Genomic DNA, 14,334 nt, shown 5'->3' with positions numbered 1-14,334 from the left:
CTTTCTGTTCTGTTTGCTCGGCAGCGGACTGTGAATTTTGGCGACGGGGGTGTGGCTGTTCCAGGAGGAAGATCAAGCCGGTGCCCAAACCGGTGAGTTGGGCAGGTAGCTGGCCTGTGTTGTCACCAGAGTGGGATTGGGATAGTTTGGGCTTACAAGACTCCTTGCTCGCGAATCGGGATACTCTCCAAAAGCCAGGGGGGGGGGGGGGGGGGGTGGGGGGACAGGAAATCAAACAGGACGTTGGCAAAGACTTGAAGAAACAAGCAAGCAGCGCGTGTAGATCCCGCATGGCAGCGCGACCAGGTGGGGGAAGCAGTCTCTCCAAATCGCCGTTGGTTCTCGAGTCCAAAGTATCGAGTGCGAGTGCAACAAGGTGACAGCTTCGCCCGTTGACGCAGCTACCAGCTGACTCGCGGCCCGCCCCATGTTTTGCCGACTCATATTCTGGTCCTCAGCTTCTGCTTGAGTGAAGAAAGGAGGGCCAACGGGTGGATGGGCCGGGGTATTGGGCACGGGGGTTGATTTTCGATTTTCGATTTTCGATTTTCGATTTTCGATTTTCGTCATTTTGCAAAACTAAATACTCCGTGATAAGTCACACCGCTCAACAAGTTTGCAGAGCACAGCAGCAGCAGCAGCAGCAGCCGGCAACACGCACGTACCTTGCTCGCGGAGTACACGGCCTTTCTCTGCAGAGTTCTGCACGGAGCAAACAAGAATAGCTACATGCACGGCTCGCCTCGCATCTTCGTTTCGCACGCCTCCACCTCGACCCGACAGTTTGGTTCAGCCCATGGCTAATGGCGGGGCGCGGGCAGGGATGATGGCATGGCGGCTTGGCCTGCCCTGACTCTGATCAAGCCAACAAACCTGGAATTTTTTTCCAAAGGATCATGTCAACAAGGGCGAATAGACTTGCTGCGCAGCACGGAGTCACGGAAAACTCACTCACTTCGGGGGTAGTCTTGCTTTCCCACCCCTCCGAACGGTTGGGCTTGCTGTGCGTCTTCCGTCGTCCCCTTCTTGCCGTACAGAATTCCACTCGGCTTGGTATCCGCCAAAATCACCGAGGCCGGAGCACGAGACTGAGCAGAACTTCGCTTTTGCACTCTCGTTCGATCTTCCCTGCCAAGGGCCGGGGTCGCAGGCGTCTGCCTCCCCTTTATTAGTCGGTCATGGGCATAGAAAGCGTCTGGGATGGTTGCATAAGCGGGGCTGTGTGCATCCCATCCCAAGCTTTCTTTGGCCCGGGCGAACCTGAGCATCATGTGAGCATCATGGTGCACCAGTCTCGTTTCCAGACGATATCCTCCCTTTCCATGTTCAGTCGCGTAAAACTCTACGGCTCTCGGCTGTCGTCGGCCGATACTTGCTCATGTCTTGGGCCAGTCGAAACTTGAGTTAGTGCCTGTCCGGCTACCTCAGCTCGACTTGGATTTGCCCTTGCATTAATCAATAAACGGCCGGAGGGAGAATGTTTTCATTGGTTTGTTGGCAAGCCCCTTCTTCGCCCCCTGGCCCATATGCGAGCGAAGCGTTAGCCTCACCGGAATCGGAATCGCGCATTGTCATCCTGTCGACTAAGGGTATCTTGTACCATGCCAAACTAGGTTAAAGAAAGCAAGGCAGGCGTTATAGGGCCCTGTTTTTGGCAGGCGTCGTCTGTTCCATCCGCAGTCCAGTCATTCAGACTGTGAAGGCGATTTGATATTGCATTCATTGTTTGCAGCTTCATGCTGCCATGTCGCAGACGCTCATTCCATGGTCCAAGCGTCATGTGATGGAGGTTCCTGTAGTTTGACTGCGCTTTTGAATGGAGAGATATCCCAAGCCTCCTTGAAGCGTGCCTGACGGCGCCGGTGCAGCTCCTCGACAAGGTCCATTTGGCTAGGCATTGCTGTTGCGCATCTTAGTTCATGGTCTCAATGCTTTCCTCACAGTCGCTGGGTCGAGAACGAACTGAACAAGCCAAGTAGATTACGATACGTTCGTACCGGGCACTGCCCTCCTGATTATCATTGATTGTCATCGATTGTCGTCGAGGCTGGTCGATAACACGACTCTAATGGAAAAATAGGCAAAGCTTTTCCAAAGAGTGGCCTGGAAAACGTCGCACCGGCTGTGCCCCATGTCACGGGGTTGGTCGATATTTTCTTTCCTTGGTGACACGCATTCCAGCATGGTCAAATTACAAAAATAGACGTTGACCCCAAAGGTGGCCTCACTGCATCTGAGCACAAAGGTTTATCCCAACGTTTGTCGCGTGGCTCTCTTTCTCCATCACCCGGAGCCGAGCTCTAAAGGCGGGTAACCGTTGGCGGTGATGGTGATGATGATGATGGCTTGACGTTGTAGTGGCAGGCCGTAGGTGGTTCCTAACCCGAACACTGCCTGACGACTTCCGACCCGGGCAGGCGGATCGGGATTGGACCTGGGCCCTAAGCGGTTTAAGGGGCAAGCAGGTTGCATTCCATGTACCTCCGTAAGTGCGCGATGGCTTGCTGTTTTCCGAGACATGCAGCTGGCCGTCTGCGGCAATAATCAGCCGGGTGAATGAACATGGCTTGGTTGGTCAATGTTTGCCGTTGCCCTTGGCCACTTCCAGCTGATGAACGGCATGGCATATAGGCAGGGAGCGAAGCCGATCCGTTGCCCAAACATGTAATGGCGCTCCCCCTTAAGAAGTCAAACAAACTTTGCACAACCAACGACAACCTCACAGATTCGACACCCGCTCCTTCAAATTCTGCTGATTCAGCAGCAAGTGGTTTGCGCATGAGTTCGGAGAGTTTAGCCACGCTTCTCTGCAAGGAGCTCACGAAAGCTACGGTCAAGATCCAGCGATCCGAGTGCTTTCGTTCCGTCCCACCTGCAGGACTGACGTTGCCTGCAGAGGTATTTTTATCGATTGTGAAGGAAAATTGCCAGTCTGGTCAACTGCTTTTATGTACGAACGCACTTGATACCTAAAAGTTAGATGCCCAAGGTAATCGATCTGGAGGCTCTACATACCTACCTGGTGGATAGGGAAGCTTCACGCACGGACGTAGGTTCCTGAGGGCTCAACAGCAAATTCTAGTCGGACACGGCATGTTGAAAAAAAAAAAAAAAGAAAAAAAAAAGGGTGGTTGCCCGCCTGTTTCATGTTCCAATAAGTTGACCAGACGGGCTACGCTTTCCGGAGCTAGGATGATGCGCAGGTAGGCAGCGTCTGGTCGTCTGGTCGTCTGGTTGTTTGGTCGCGGGATTTTTCAACAAGGTCTTTTGGTGCAACCGACGCAAAATAAAATGACGGCTGCTCCTTGGGGGTCGGCCATCTGAAAGAAGAAGCTCGAGACGCGAACTGGGCCGTGCGTCGGCGGGAGTCTCCCAGCCGTTCCCCTTGCACTGGTGGATCGTCGAACGACGGTTGGGAATTTCAATAAAAACCGGTTGGACTAATGTCTGGAGCGCGGTGAGTGTCTGGTCTGATTCTGTGGCACGGGGCGGAGAGATTGAGACCCCACCTGCCCCACCTTCCTCCCCCCCACACTAACGGGCCGGCGGACCTGTCACCCAACTTGGGCACCTAACCTCATGGGCCACGTTTACGTACACGTTGCCCGCGCCTAAAACGCCTAAAGGGCGCCTAATAACTGCGGACGCTGCAAGTGAGCAGCACCAATGTTGAGCGACGAGGGCTGCGGCCGCCGCCAACCTGGCCGTTGGGCCCCTCGGCTTGCTTCAGACATTGCTGTCGTCGGGTCACGCAGTGGCTGTTGATGGTTGATGCCCTGGACGTCGAATCCTACTGGTACGGAGGACTGTCAAAGTCAGGATTCGGCATGGCTTCCAAGTCCAATGCAGGCAGATTTTGACAGGTTTCGATCGAGCCCATGTGTGCACGAGCAGGACGTGGTAAAGGGTAAAGGCAGAGTTGGGGGCAACAAAGCAACAAGAACAAACTGAATGGAAATTGTGGGAGGGAGGACCGGCCCTAACCCTCCAACCCGCGCCGTTGTACAAAGTACTACCTACCAGTACTACCTACCAGTACTACCTACTAGTCCTACCTACCAGGAGGAGGTACCCAAGGTAAGTGAGGCAAGTGCGGCCTGGATGCAAACCTGCCCGTTTTTTTTAAAAAAAATTTATTTATTTTTAATTTTTTTTATTTTTTTTAACCTTCGCGGCGCCGAGTCACGACAGCTGCCCTCAGGCTCCAAGTCCCTACATAGCACACCAGGTCATGCTGCCTGTGCCAGGTGGCGGCCAGGTCGGCCTCACCTACATACTAGGACAAGGCGGTGCCTGGCTGAGGTCTGGCACTACGTTGCAAACCTCCCAATGAATTTATGTTTCCAGCAAGGTGCAAGGTGCCAGCAGCACACTGGTCCCGTGTCCGCATCATGACGCCCTCATAGGAGCCTGTTTCGTCTTGTCATTTGTCTGGTTGGCTTTTGGTTGCCTGCAGACTGGTAAAAGCCAAGGCCCGACTGCTTGCATCTACTCCCCTATCCCGAGAGCCGTCAAACTCGCGCCTCGTTGTGGCACTGTAGTGCTGAGTGCTGCGTACTCCGTTGTACATACCTCCCTGGCCAGTTCCCCGCCTCCAGGAGGTAGGTGCTTACTGCAAGGAGGTCTCGTCTCGGCCCCGTACATGCTACAAAGTACCAGACCAAAACATCAAGCATCAAGGGATCCAAAGTGCAGGTACCCGAGGTTAGGAGGTAGTTTCCCAAATGGTCAGAGTCAGCCAGCATTTAGCCACCCGTCTGATTGCTAGTTTCTAAAATCACAAGAGCTAACAATCTCCATCCATCTAAACCGGGTCACAACAAAGCAAGATGTTGCCAACGCACTATGTAACAATCCACCCATATCAAGCTCTACTAAGCTTGGGCCAACTTTTACCTGCATCAAGATAAAGAGGCATCAAGACGAATGACTACGCTATATAAGCTCTCTGGCGCAAAGGAAGGCTGTTGGGAATCCGTCTGGTGGTAGCATCACGGACGGACAGTCGCACAAGCTTCGGAGAGGAGAGGAGCAGGAACTGGTGCTTGTGCCGCACGCAACTGCCTTGGCTATCTTGCCTGGTATTCAAATTACAGCGTTCAAAATGAATTTGATTCGTTCTGGTTGTTCCTGGCAGGAGCAGCCGAGTGCCAAGATGGACCAGCCCCCGAATCCGGAAAAAAAAAAAAAAAAAAAAAAAAAAAGAGCCTCGTAGGTTTGTCTGGCATCTGCCTGCGATTTTTCTCTGGCCCACCACGATCAAGGCCAAGCAAGGTTCTCGGGGAATTTTCATCATCTTTTCACAAAGTTTTTGAGCATCGAGGGTCAAGTAACTTCATTATAGTTTCCAATGCGAGTTGGGGCAGGTCTCGGTGCGGGCTTATTCTGCCCTTGTAGCCTATCGGCAACCAGTCCGTCCTAAAAGCACGCCGAGAGAAAGTCATCTGATAGACTCGGGGCAGAAAGGGATTTTCATGGCACGACTACCTGCTTTAGGTACTTTTTTTCGCCGTTATTATTGAACCAGACTTGGTTTCTTGGCGCGGATAATAAGTCGATGGCGGAGGATTTTATGACGAAAGTGGCTAAGTACGGTGGGCTCTGGCTGTTAGCGTTGCCGCTGGGGCTGTGGCGCCAAATCACGATGCGCGATCCTCCACTGATCAAAACGCCAAGTGCGGCCCAGGGCGAGACCAAATCTGCGCACCTGGGCAGCCAACCAGCGAATGGGCCTCGGCACTGGGTGGCTGGCCAATTGACAGTGAATAAGACGGGCGGAAGGGAAGTGAGCAAAGGATAGCTGGGGAGACACGAAAGATTTCTCTTGAAGGGAAAACGCTGCGATTGACCACGGACACTTTTAGAGAAAGAGCATGTACTCCGTAGTCCCACGAATACAACATGTCAGGAGGAAAATTTTGTTTCCGCGTGGAAATAGAGGTTGCGTAAACGCACGCAACGCACGGTGGGGGTCAAGCGAGGGTCAAGCTGGCCCGTGTACTCCGAACGCTGTGGGGTCCATTTAGTCGGCATGGGGGCTGGAATTAGCCAGGCCCCACGCTGACACAATGCCCCTATAACGCTATAACGTAGGTGCGGTCGATAATACGCAGGATCATGCGCATACCCAAAAGGACGCTCTCTCGAAGTATGCGAATCGAACCGGCCGAAGGACAGGGCCTCGGCAAGGGCTCGGCAGGGGCTCGACAGGGCACAGCCAGACTGACCCAAGCCATTTTATTCGAATTGTTCCGGATCCAAGCGAGTACAATAGGCAGCCCAACTCGTAAAAGAAAACGAGGAACGGGCTACAAGTTCGAGTTGGACGTGGTTAGCAAAGACTGCCAGCTTGCAGCTGCGAACTGTTGGACAAAGGGCAAGGGAGAAAGGGGGGGGGGGGAGAGGGAGGGCTTTGAGCGCAGTTTTCCGTCATGGTCGCGACTCGTGAGCGTGACGAGGTTTGGTAGCCATGAGACGGTTGGAAGACGCCAGGCTTGAATTGCAAAGTTGAGACGAGACCTGCTCAGAGGGCAATGAGTCGACGAGGAAGGAACCCGGCCGTCAAGCAGCTCCAACTTGCTCTCTACGGCAACTGCCAGGGAGCCAATTACCTCACATGCGCTTTTCCCTTCGGTCGCGGCTTCCTGTTGTGCAGGTCCGTTCCTTCCCGCACACAGCATGTTCAGGGACGTGCACGCATGGCCTTTGATAAGGCAGCGGCAGCGTTAAGCCAGCCCACAAGTTGTCGCTGGATCAGCCTTCTTGCTTTCTCTATCCGGTGCTTTTCGTTCCCTTGGACCTCGCCATCATTGTCTTTTTTTGCGCAAAGACCCTTCGAATTGGGAGACGAGATATGGCCTGGGTTTCGCTCGGCCTGCGTAGGAAGCAGTATTTCCCGATTTTAGCCGTTATCTCATGGTTCTCAACCTCTTCCCCGGCCCCCCTGAGTCGCTTTCGCTTGTGAAGTTGCCCCACGAACTGCTGCCGACGGAGGCGCCCTACCACCGCTGACTTCAACCTGGTGTGTGAACAAATGGACGTTAGGACTCTGGACGAGCGAGAGATTCACAATGCCGGTACGGGTGTAGCACCAGATCTAGCCCAGAGTCCCAAAGTCACAGACAGAGTCGCAGACACCCAGCCCGTCCAGCTCCACACGCACCACCGGGCCTTGACCGTCGCACCACCGGTAACCCATCTATGCCGAATCCCCCCCCCCGCCCCCCAAAAGGAAAAAAAAAAAAAAAAAAAAAAGCATAATGAACAAGGTGAGATCAACCTTGCCGCCGCCGCCGAACAAGCCTGGATACAGTAGGCCCGCGCATCCACCAGCTGTCCAATGTTGTCGCGCCATCTCCCTCTCGAGGCTCGAAGCTACCCCTGGTGGTCTTCAACGGCCAAGCCAAGGCAACCATCATCCGTTCCCTTCGCAGGGCATCGACGCCAGCCTTTTGCCCTGCCGATTGTTCATTGTTGGCGTTTCGGCGGGCCAGCTGAACCACGTGTTGTTTGGTCTTGTCTCGTCTTGTGCTTGAAAGCCTTGTTCACCTCGCGCTGCCTTCCTGCCGGACCCTCGGGCTTCAGGCCTACTCTGCTGCTTACCTCTTGCCTTAGGAGGTAGGTACCTAACCTTACCTACCTACCTACCTAGGTACCTAGGTAGGTATTGACCCTAGGTGCGCTGCCCTACACCAGGCACATGGTGCACACCAGCTCGCCGCTCGAGACCAACATTGAACGTACCACAGCTCACGCGCACACAGTCCGCAGCCGTGAGACGCCCGGATATTGCAGACGCAGGCAGGATTCCCAGTCTGTTCACATTCTGTGGTTGTCAGCCCTTGAGGCTTGTAACTTTCTCTGGTTCTTAAATACGGCCTACTGAAGCCATCTGCCAATGTCCAAAACAAAGTAACGCTCCTCTCAAGTCTCAAAAGCCATCGAAAAGCCCTCCAACTCTTCTCCCTGAGGCTCTATTTTGCCCAATCTTCACCCGTTTGTCGGAATTACGCCTTACACATTGTCCCTCCTGTATTATTCCCACCGTCCGGGAGACCAAGATTCCGTAATCCATCAGATATTCGGCCGACTGCGACTTACAATCTGATAACGCGCCCTTGCGTCGATTAGTCCGCATGCCGCAGTCGTCCATTTCCCCCCTCTCCTAAACATAATCAAATATAGGGTGAAAATACCGGTGAGAACGATAGGAATGCGTTTACATGAAAGCTTTGATCGAGACTGACGTATTCATCGAGCTCAGTTTCAACCTCATCACAACAAGCCTTGCTGTTGACGCAGCCGGCTTTATCAGGCAATCACCGGTTCAGCAACTCGAGTGCACTCTCATCGGTTTCAAAAAAAGGTTTGCGTGTGTACCCGTTTATCTTTGCCCAGGGTTGAAAGAAACCTCTGCTATACCTTTACCATCTCGGAGTGCATCTTCCCTTCTTCATGCGAGATAAGATATGACATGGCAGTAGTTTGGTATACATATCTATAAACCCTAGCCTTTTTCTTCCTTATACCGGTATTCTCTTGTCATGGTTTTCAATCTGGCCTATGGCTATACTCAGGGTGGTATCAATCATCTTTGTTGCCTGGAGCTGTCTCCTCTCAAGCGATGAGGAGGTGGAGATTCTCGCAGACCTCACGCACGCGACCCTTGTTTATGCTTCAGGGGTTCATGATTTTGCTTGATTTATCCAGATATCTATCCTACGCACTCAGCAAAGTTGCTCTTATTGCCGAACTCGGCATCCGAGGACGTGAACATGGCGTCCCTCGTCTCCTCTCATTCATTCGTGAGAATATCAAGTCTACATGGCTCTTCCATGGACATTGCCGCCTCGTTGCCCAAGATATACATACTCTTCGTATATCGGCTTCTTCACTCACTCACGTTTGAGGTGCAAGGTTCGTTTAGCTAACTGATGGGAAGGTGCTGCTGGTCTAGCTTTTGTTCAAGAATCCCTGGACCCCACTTGTCTCACCGGATTCATATACAAAGTCAAGGTCAAAGCTATATTGGGGGGGGGGGAGCAGTCCTGCAGTACAAATCGGGTCCCCGTTCCTGAATCCAGATACTAGCGTCCAAAAGGCCTTTAACAATCTGTGCCCAGAATGTCCCAGGAAAGGTATGCTTCTTTCTAATCATTTTTTCCTGGTAAATGTAACTTCACCACGGTGGCCAATGGGCTAATGGAGCGTCGTCAAAGGGCCTTGGCCAGCTCGCGCCTTGTTGCAGGCTTTTGGAAACATGGCCGGTATTACGGCTTATGGCGGGCAGAAAAGTACCTGCTTCCAATCGACGTAGTAAGTGAGCCAAAGGACTGCGGGAGGCGCTAGCCAGCGCAGAGTCTAATGTCCTTCTTCCAGGAGGAAACGAAAAGATTGGATATTATCCACAACTTCTTTCTGGTTGCTCGAAATAATGCTCTTTTCTCGGTACCCTTGAGCTTGAATCGTCCGCTCAGAGTCCTGGACTTAGGAACAGGCACTGGAGTCTGGGCCATCCACTTGGCAGAACGGTACAAATCAGCAGCCGCAAAATCCTTTCAACATGCAGACACGCTAACGATGTACCAGTTCCAACTTGCAGCTTCGGGTTCAAGCGGTAGATCTTCATCAGATACAGCCAGCCATGTATGTTGTTCCTACCAAAAGCGTTGCTGCTTTGGATCCAGCCTAACGTGCACAAGGATCCCCCCCAACATGACGACTGTTCAGCTCGACATTGAAGATGTTTCCTGGGATCCATTGATGAAGAATTGTGACTTGGTGCATCTGCGAATGCTATACGGCAGTATAGAGAACAGCCGGTGGCCGGGCATTTACCGCAGAGCGTTTGAGTAAGATGATGCTTAACCTCGTGCGGCAGGGAGTCGTGCTTGTCGGCTACCGGTCAATGCTAACCGAGGTGCAGGCATCTGACCCCTGGAATCGGGTACATAGAGCATGTTGAGATTGACTGGAAGCCAAGATGGCCCGGTGATGCTGCCCCCCCTGCATCAGCTGTCAGTGAATGGTCGCGGCTGCTGCTCCGAGGCTGGAATCGATTAAATCGAAAGGCAGAAGTCAACCGAAACGAAGTAAAAAGGGCTTTGGAAACGGCGGGGTTTGTCGACTTCAAGGAAGAAACCATGCCATGTTATTTGAGCCCATGGTTGTCGGACGAATTCCAGAAAGAAACGGCCAGGTGGTTCAACCTTGGTTTCTCTCATGGCCTCGAGGCTATGGGCCTGGTGCCCATGGTGGAGAAGCTGAACATGACGAAAGAAGAAGTCGGGGAACTGTGCAAAAGAGTGAGGGACGAGATATGCACGCTACGCTTCCGCGCGTACATGACCATGTAAGACAGCTGACCCGGGAGAAGGCCCCAAGGCGGATAACGGCTAACCAGTGGCAAGGCACATCTGGACTGCGAGGCGGCCGGCGAACTAATCAATCAACCGCTTGAGAGACGGTGCCACGCCGCGGCTCTTTGTGTGGTTTGTGTAGCAAACTGGAATATGTCACTGTCGCACCAGTGTGGAGAGCGTCGTCAAGTATAACTCGACACTGTCTAGAATGATCCAGGCAGCAAACTTGACCTAGACAGATGCTTACTTGGCCTTTTTTTTTTTTTTTTTTTTTTGTTGCCGACATCGCGTTCCCCAGTCTTGTTTGACGTTTTGTGTGTCTGTTTTCTTCTTCTTCTTTTCTTTTTCCCCTTTATGTTTGTCCTTGTTTGTTTCAGCCTTGAACATACTCGCTACCGGCGTATCAGACGAAGGGAATATCCCAATTATATTGACGGTGCCAACGATGCCAACGACTCGTTTTCTGCTGCTTTTGCTCTGCCCCACGATGGCCATATGTTGGTACCATGGGCACGAAGAATGCTGTGGCTGAAGCTGCCTACCGTGGAGAAGCGAGATGAATTGGCGAGTTTCAGGAGACTTTGCTGCAATGGTGGCTATTCTATCAGACCTGCCTCGAAGATGGGGAGGACAAGTCAGCCCTGCAACGAAAACCCCTGGCATGGGTCTCGGGGCTTGGTGAGACGACGGGTCGCGACAGTCTGGTGTGATGTGTCTAAGGATTCGATGGAGCACCGCAGAATTATGCGCAGTGGTCTCTCAGGTCAAGCCGCTCGGATGAAAACTTGCCGAGGAAAAGAATTGGGCTCTGTGGGTAGACAGCGAAAGTTTACTGTCTACGGAGTACAGTCAGTATCAACATGTGAAAACAGGTCAAGGAGCCGGGTTTCGGTAGGGGTGACTGTTGGTCCGAAAGGGACTCGGTGAAAGGGACTTTTCAGCGTCGTCTAGCAGCTCGGACTCCCTTTGTTAAGGGGTTTCGTATTTCCTTTCATTCTTTTTGCGTTTTTTTTCTCTATTTTTTTTTTTTGGCCCTTTCCCCACCATTTTCCCATATTTTTTCTCCCCTTTGGTTTGGGCTAGGGGGCGATTTTTTTCATGGGAACCAGGCAGGGCTTTGGCAAGGGTAGAGAGAGATTGGGGGCGATGGAAGGCTGGTTGGTGATGACAGGGTTACGTGCTACTGTACGTGGGCAGGTTACAGGGTGGCACAGCAGCATGCACGTCTGCACGGCTGCCGGTTGCGCAATTGCACGGTGACAGGGAGACAGGACTCTTGAGCGGTATGGAGCCGTGATGATGTGTGAACGGGTGGACGGATGGACGGGTGGATGGACGGGTGGATGGACGTGGTCAGATGGCGAAGGCGGTCGTCTGCCTGCAGAGAAGGACGAGTTGGGGAGAGTGTTGAGCTTGGAGACCTTGTCGACCGCTGGTGGCTTTCTTTTTTTTGTTTTTCTCTTCATGCTCCCATTTGTTTGCGAGATTCGCTTGCTGCATGCATGCATGCTGGCTGGATTGTGAGGGATTGGCGTTGGCCTTGTTCGTGTTTGTCATTTCATTTGGCAAGGCAAAGGCAACAAGTATGCCGATCGAATAGATAGCGTAGATAGGCAGATAGCATAGATAGAGCAGGCTAGCTGTATCCGGAAGACAGACAGACAACCTGGTTCGCACTGCGCAGCGAAGCGCCTGGACTTGACGCTGTCCCCTCTGCCCGGCCAAGACGGGCAATTCCGCGAGGTGGCCCCGGAAAAGGAAAGGTGGCGGGGGGGGAGGGGGAGAAATGGTTGGGTGTCGGTCCTCGGCCTGTGCCGTCGCCCCGTGCCCGGTCGCCCCCGGGATGAGCCAGACCAGGGAAAGGGAAAAAGGGAAAAAAAAAAAAAAAAAAAAAAAAACTCGCGTCCCGCGCCCCATGACAATGTCTGCACCGCCGCGCCGAGTCTGCCCATGTGCATCTCGAGCAGCGCCCAGGCCCGGCGGCGCAGGCGTTTGATTTCAAGGCGCGCTGCTCCGTTTCGGGCGATGGGCCACGGAACCGACGAGACGGGGAACGAGAGCGAGGGCGAGGGCGAGGGCGAGGGCGAGGGCGAGGGCGAGAAGGCTCGGCCGGTCGAAGCGAGTTGGGCGAAGTCGTCGTGGAGACCTTGATTCTTACAGGCGAGGCGAGGCGGCTGGGGGAATCGGGCTTGGAGTTGGCCTTGCTGTCTGTCGGCTGGAGTGGCAGAGGAGGCGGAGGAGGCAGGGGCAGAGGCAGAGGCAGAGGCAGAGTTCTCGTTGCCGCAGCTCCATTGGATGCATGCGTGCGCGGAATGGACAATGGAATGCGCCGCAGCCAGGCAACAGGACAGGGCTGCTTGGCCCGGCGAGGAATGATGCTCGTCTCCACGCCGGGACAATACTTGGTGGGGGGGGGGGGGGAGAGCCGGGAGGTGACCTCTCCCGTTCGTTTTGCGTCTGCTCCGCCCACGGGTACCATGTAGACGAGATTCTATGCATCTGATGTACAAGTTGCTGAAAGAAGCACCGGGAAAAGGAAAACGCCAAAGACGTTCAACAGCAGAGTACAAAGAAAAAAGAAGGGAAAAGAGAAAGCGTCAACGTGGGAGCATCCCCGGCACCCCCGGCACCCCCGGCAAACTCGACGGCTTTCAACCGGACGCCCCGGTCCTCCAATGTCGGCACCGCGCCCCATCTCCAAGGCTGCCCGTTATTGCTTTGCCCATTAATCCGCCCCCCCTCGTCGAAAGATGCCGCCAGAGATGCCTTCCTCGTCACCTTTCCCAGGCTGCATCCCCCACAACCGCTCAGTGGTGCGAGGCAGTCTCGCCGTGGTAGCCGACAATCTTGAAACGGCCCATCATCTCGCCGACGGTGAAGAAGCCCAGGCACTCGGCGGCCACGACGCCGCCGGCCACGAGCTGCGCGGTGCTCACGTTGCGGGCCTGCTGCACGAGGTTCTGCGGCGCCCTGAGCAGCGTGCGGTTCTGCACCGACGCCCACAGGTTCTGGTAGAAGGCCTGGAACGAGGCGACGGAGCTGTCCGGGACAATCACGTCAGCGGGAAGGGTTTTCGGGGGGGGGGGGGGGGGGGGGGGGGGCGGCAAAGGCAGTGCAGTGCAGCGCGGGACGACAATCGGGGCTTGGGGACCTACGGCGGGCTCATCTTTTGCCCCTGGAAGACCAGCTTGGCAGTCTCGGCGCCGACCTTGGCGTAGTACACGACAACCGGGGTTCGTCCTAGCTCGGGCCAAAAACAAAAACAAAAAGCCAGGAAAAATGAAGGCATTTTCGTCAGTCTTTTCATCCGGCATCGCGGGGGCACAAGACCGAAAAAGAAAGAGAGGGGTTTTGCAATGCGCCGCCGTTCGACGGGGGCGTTCGGCGGGGGGGGAAGGGTCTCGACTCACGCTCAACGGCCTTGATCAGGCGGCCCGTCCGGCCGCCGATGCCGCCCAGCGCATTGCCGACGCCGCGGGCCGCGCCGGCAATGGCAGGCCCGGCGGCGCTGGCGACGCGCGACAAGCCCTGCTGGGCCTTGGACGCGCCGTCTCTGGCGGCCTCGGTGGCCTTGGCGGCGGCGGCGGTGCTGTCGAAGCGCCGTGAGGCCATCCGCAGGGCAGGGGAGCGGATCACGGGGCGGGCGAGCGACATGGCCATTGCGGATTGCGGTTGGGGGCTGTTGGTTCTCGGGGCGAAGCGGTGGCTGGTCAGCAGGTGGTTTCTTTTCTCTTTTCTTTTCTTTTCTTTTCTTTTTTTTTATTCTTGCGCTGCGAGACGTTGGACTGACTACCGGCCGGGGATTGCGGATCGAGGCAACGTCGTCGATGGCGATGGCGATGGCGATGGCGATGGCGTGTCGTGAGGGAGGGAGGGAAAAAAAAAAAAAAAAAAAAAAAAAAACCAATCGAGCGAGCACAGCTTGAGCTCGGGATGCAACGGCCGCATGTGGTTGGTTCGGACGCAAAGGGCG

At 54.4% G+C, this 14,334-nt stretch overlaps 3 protein-coding genes across 3 annotated transcripts; 1 reads left to right on the top strand and 2 right to left on the bottom strand.

The window, feature by feature from the left end:
* Positions 1-859: 859 nt before the first annotated feature.
* Positions 860-1,271, bottom strand: UV8b_02687 (uncharacterized protein; the record flags this gene model as incomplete). The annotated part of the gene is made up of 2 exons (XM_043140185.1): positions 860-873; positions 956-1,271. 2 exons carry the CDS (start codon positions 1,269-1,271, stop codon positions 860-862), a joined length of 330 nt encoding a protein of 109 aa, XP_042996119.1.
* An 8,443-nt stretch (positions 1,272-9,714) lies between these two features.
* Positions 9,715-10,355, top strand: UV8b_02686 (uncharacterized protein; the record flags this gene model as incomplete). The annotated part of the gene is made up of 2 exons (XM_043140184.1): positions 9,715-9,851; positions 9,926-10,355. 2 exons carry the CDS (start codon positions 9,715-9,717, stop codon positions 10,353-10,355), a joined length of 567 nt encoding a protein of 188 aa, XP_042996118.1.
* A 2,813-nt stretch (positions 10,356-13,168) lies between these two features.
* On the bottom strand, positions 13,169-14,021 carry UV8b_02685 (uncharacterized protein; the record flags this gene model as incomplete). Its single annotated transcript, XM_043140183.1, has 3 exons — positions 13,169-13,400; positions 13,517-13,601; positions 13,772-14,021. The coding sequence occupies 3 exons, from the start codon at positions 14,019-14,021 to the stop codon at positions 13,169-13,171; spliced, it is 567 nt and encodes a 188-aa protein (XP_042996117.1).
* Between the last annotated feature and the right edge of the window lie 313 nt (positions 14,022-14,334).

This window comes from Ustilaginoidea virens, chromosome 2 (assembly GCF_000687475.1).
Source record: "Ustilaginoidea virens chromosome 2, complete sequence".
Classification (NCBI taxonomy): domain Eukaryota; kingdom Fungi; phylum Ascomycota; class Sordariomycetes; order Hypocreales; family Clavicipitaceae; genus Ustilaginoidea; species Ustilaginoidea virens.
The sequence above is the reverse complement of the archived record's forward strand: the minus strand, read 5'-3'. Positions and strand labels throughout refer to the sequence as shown.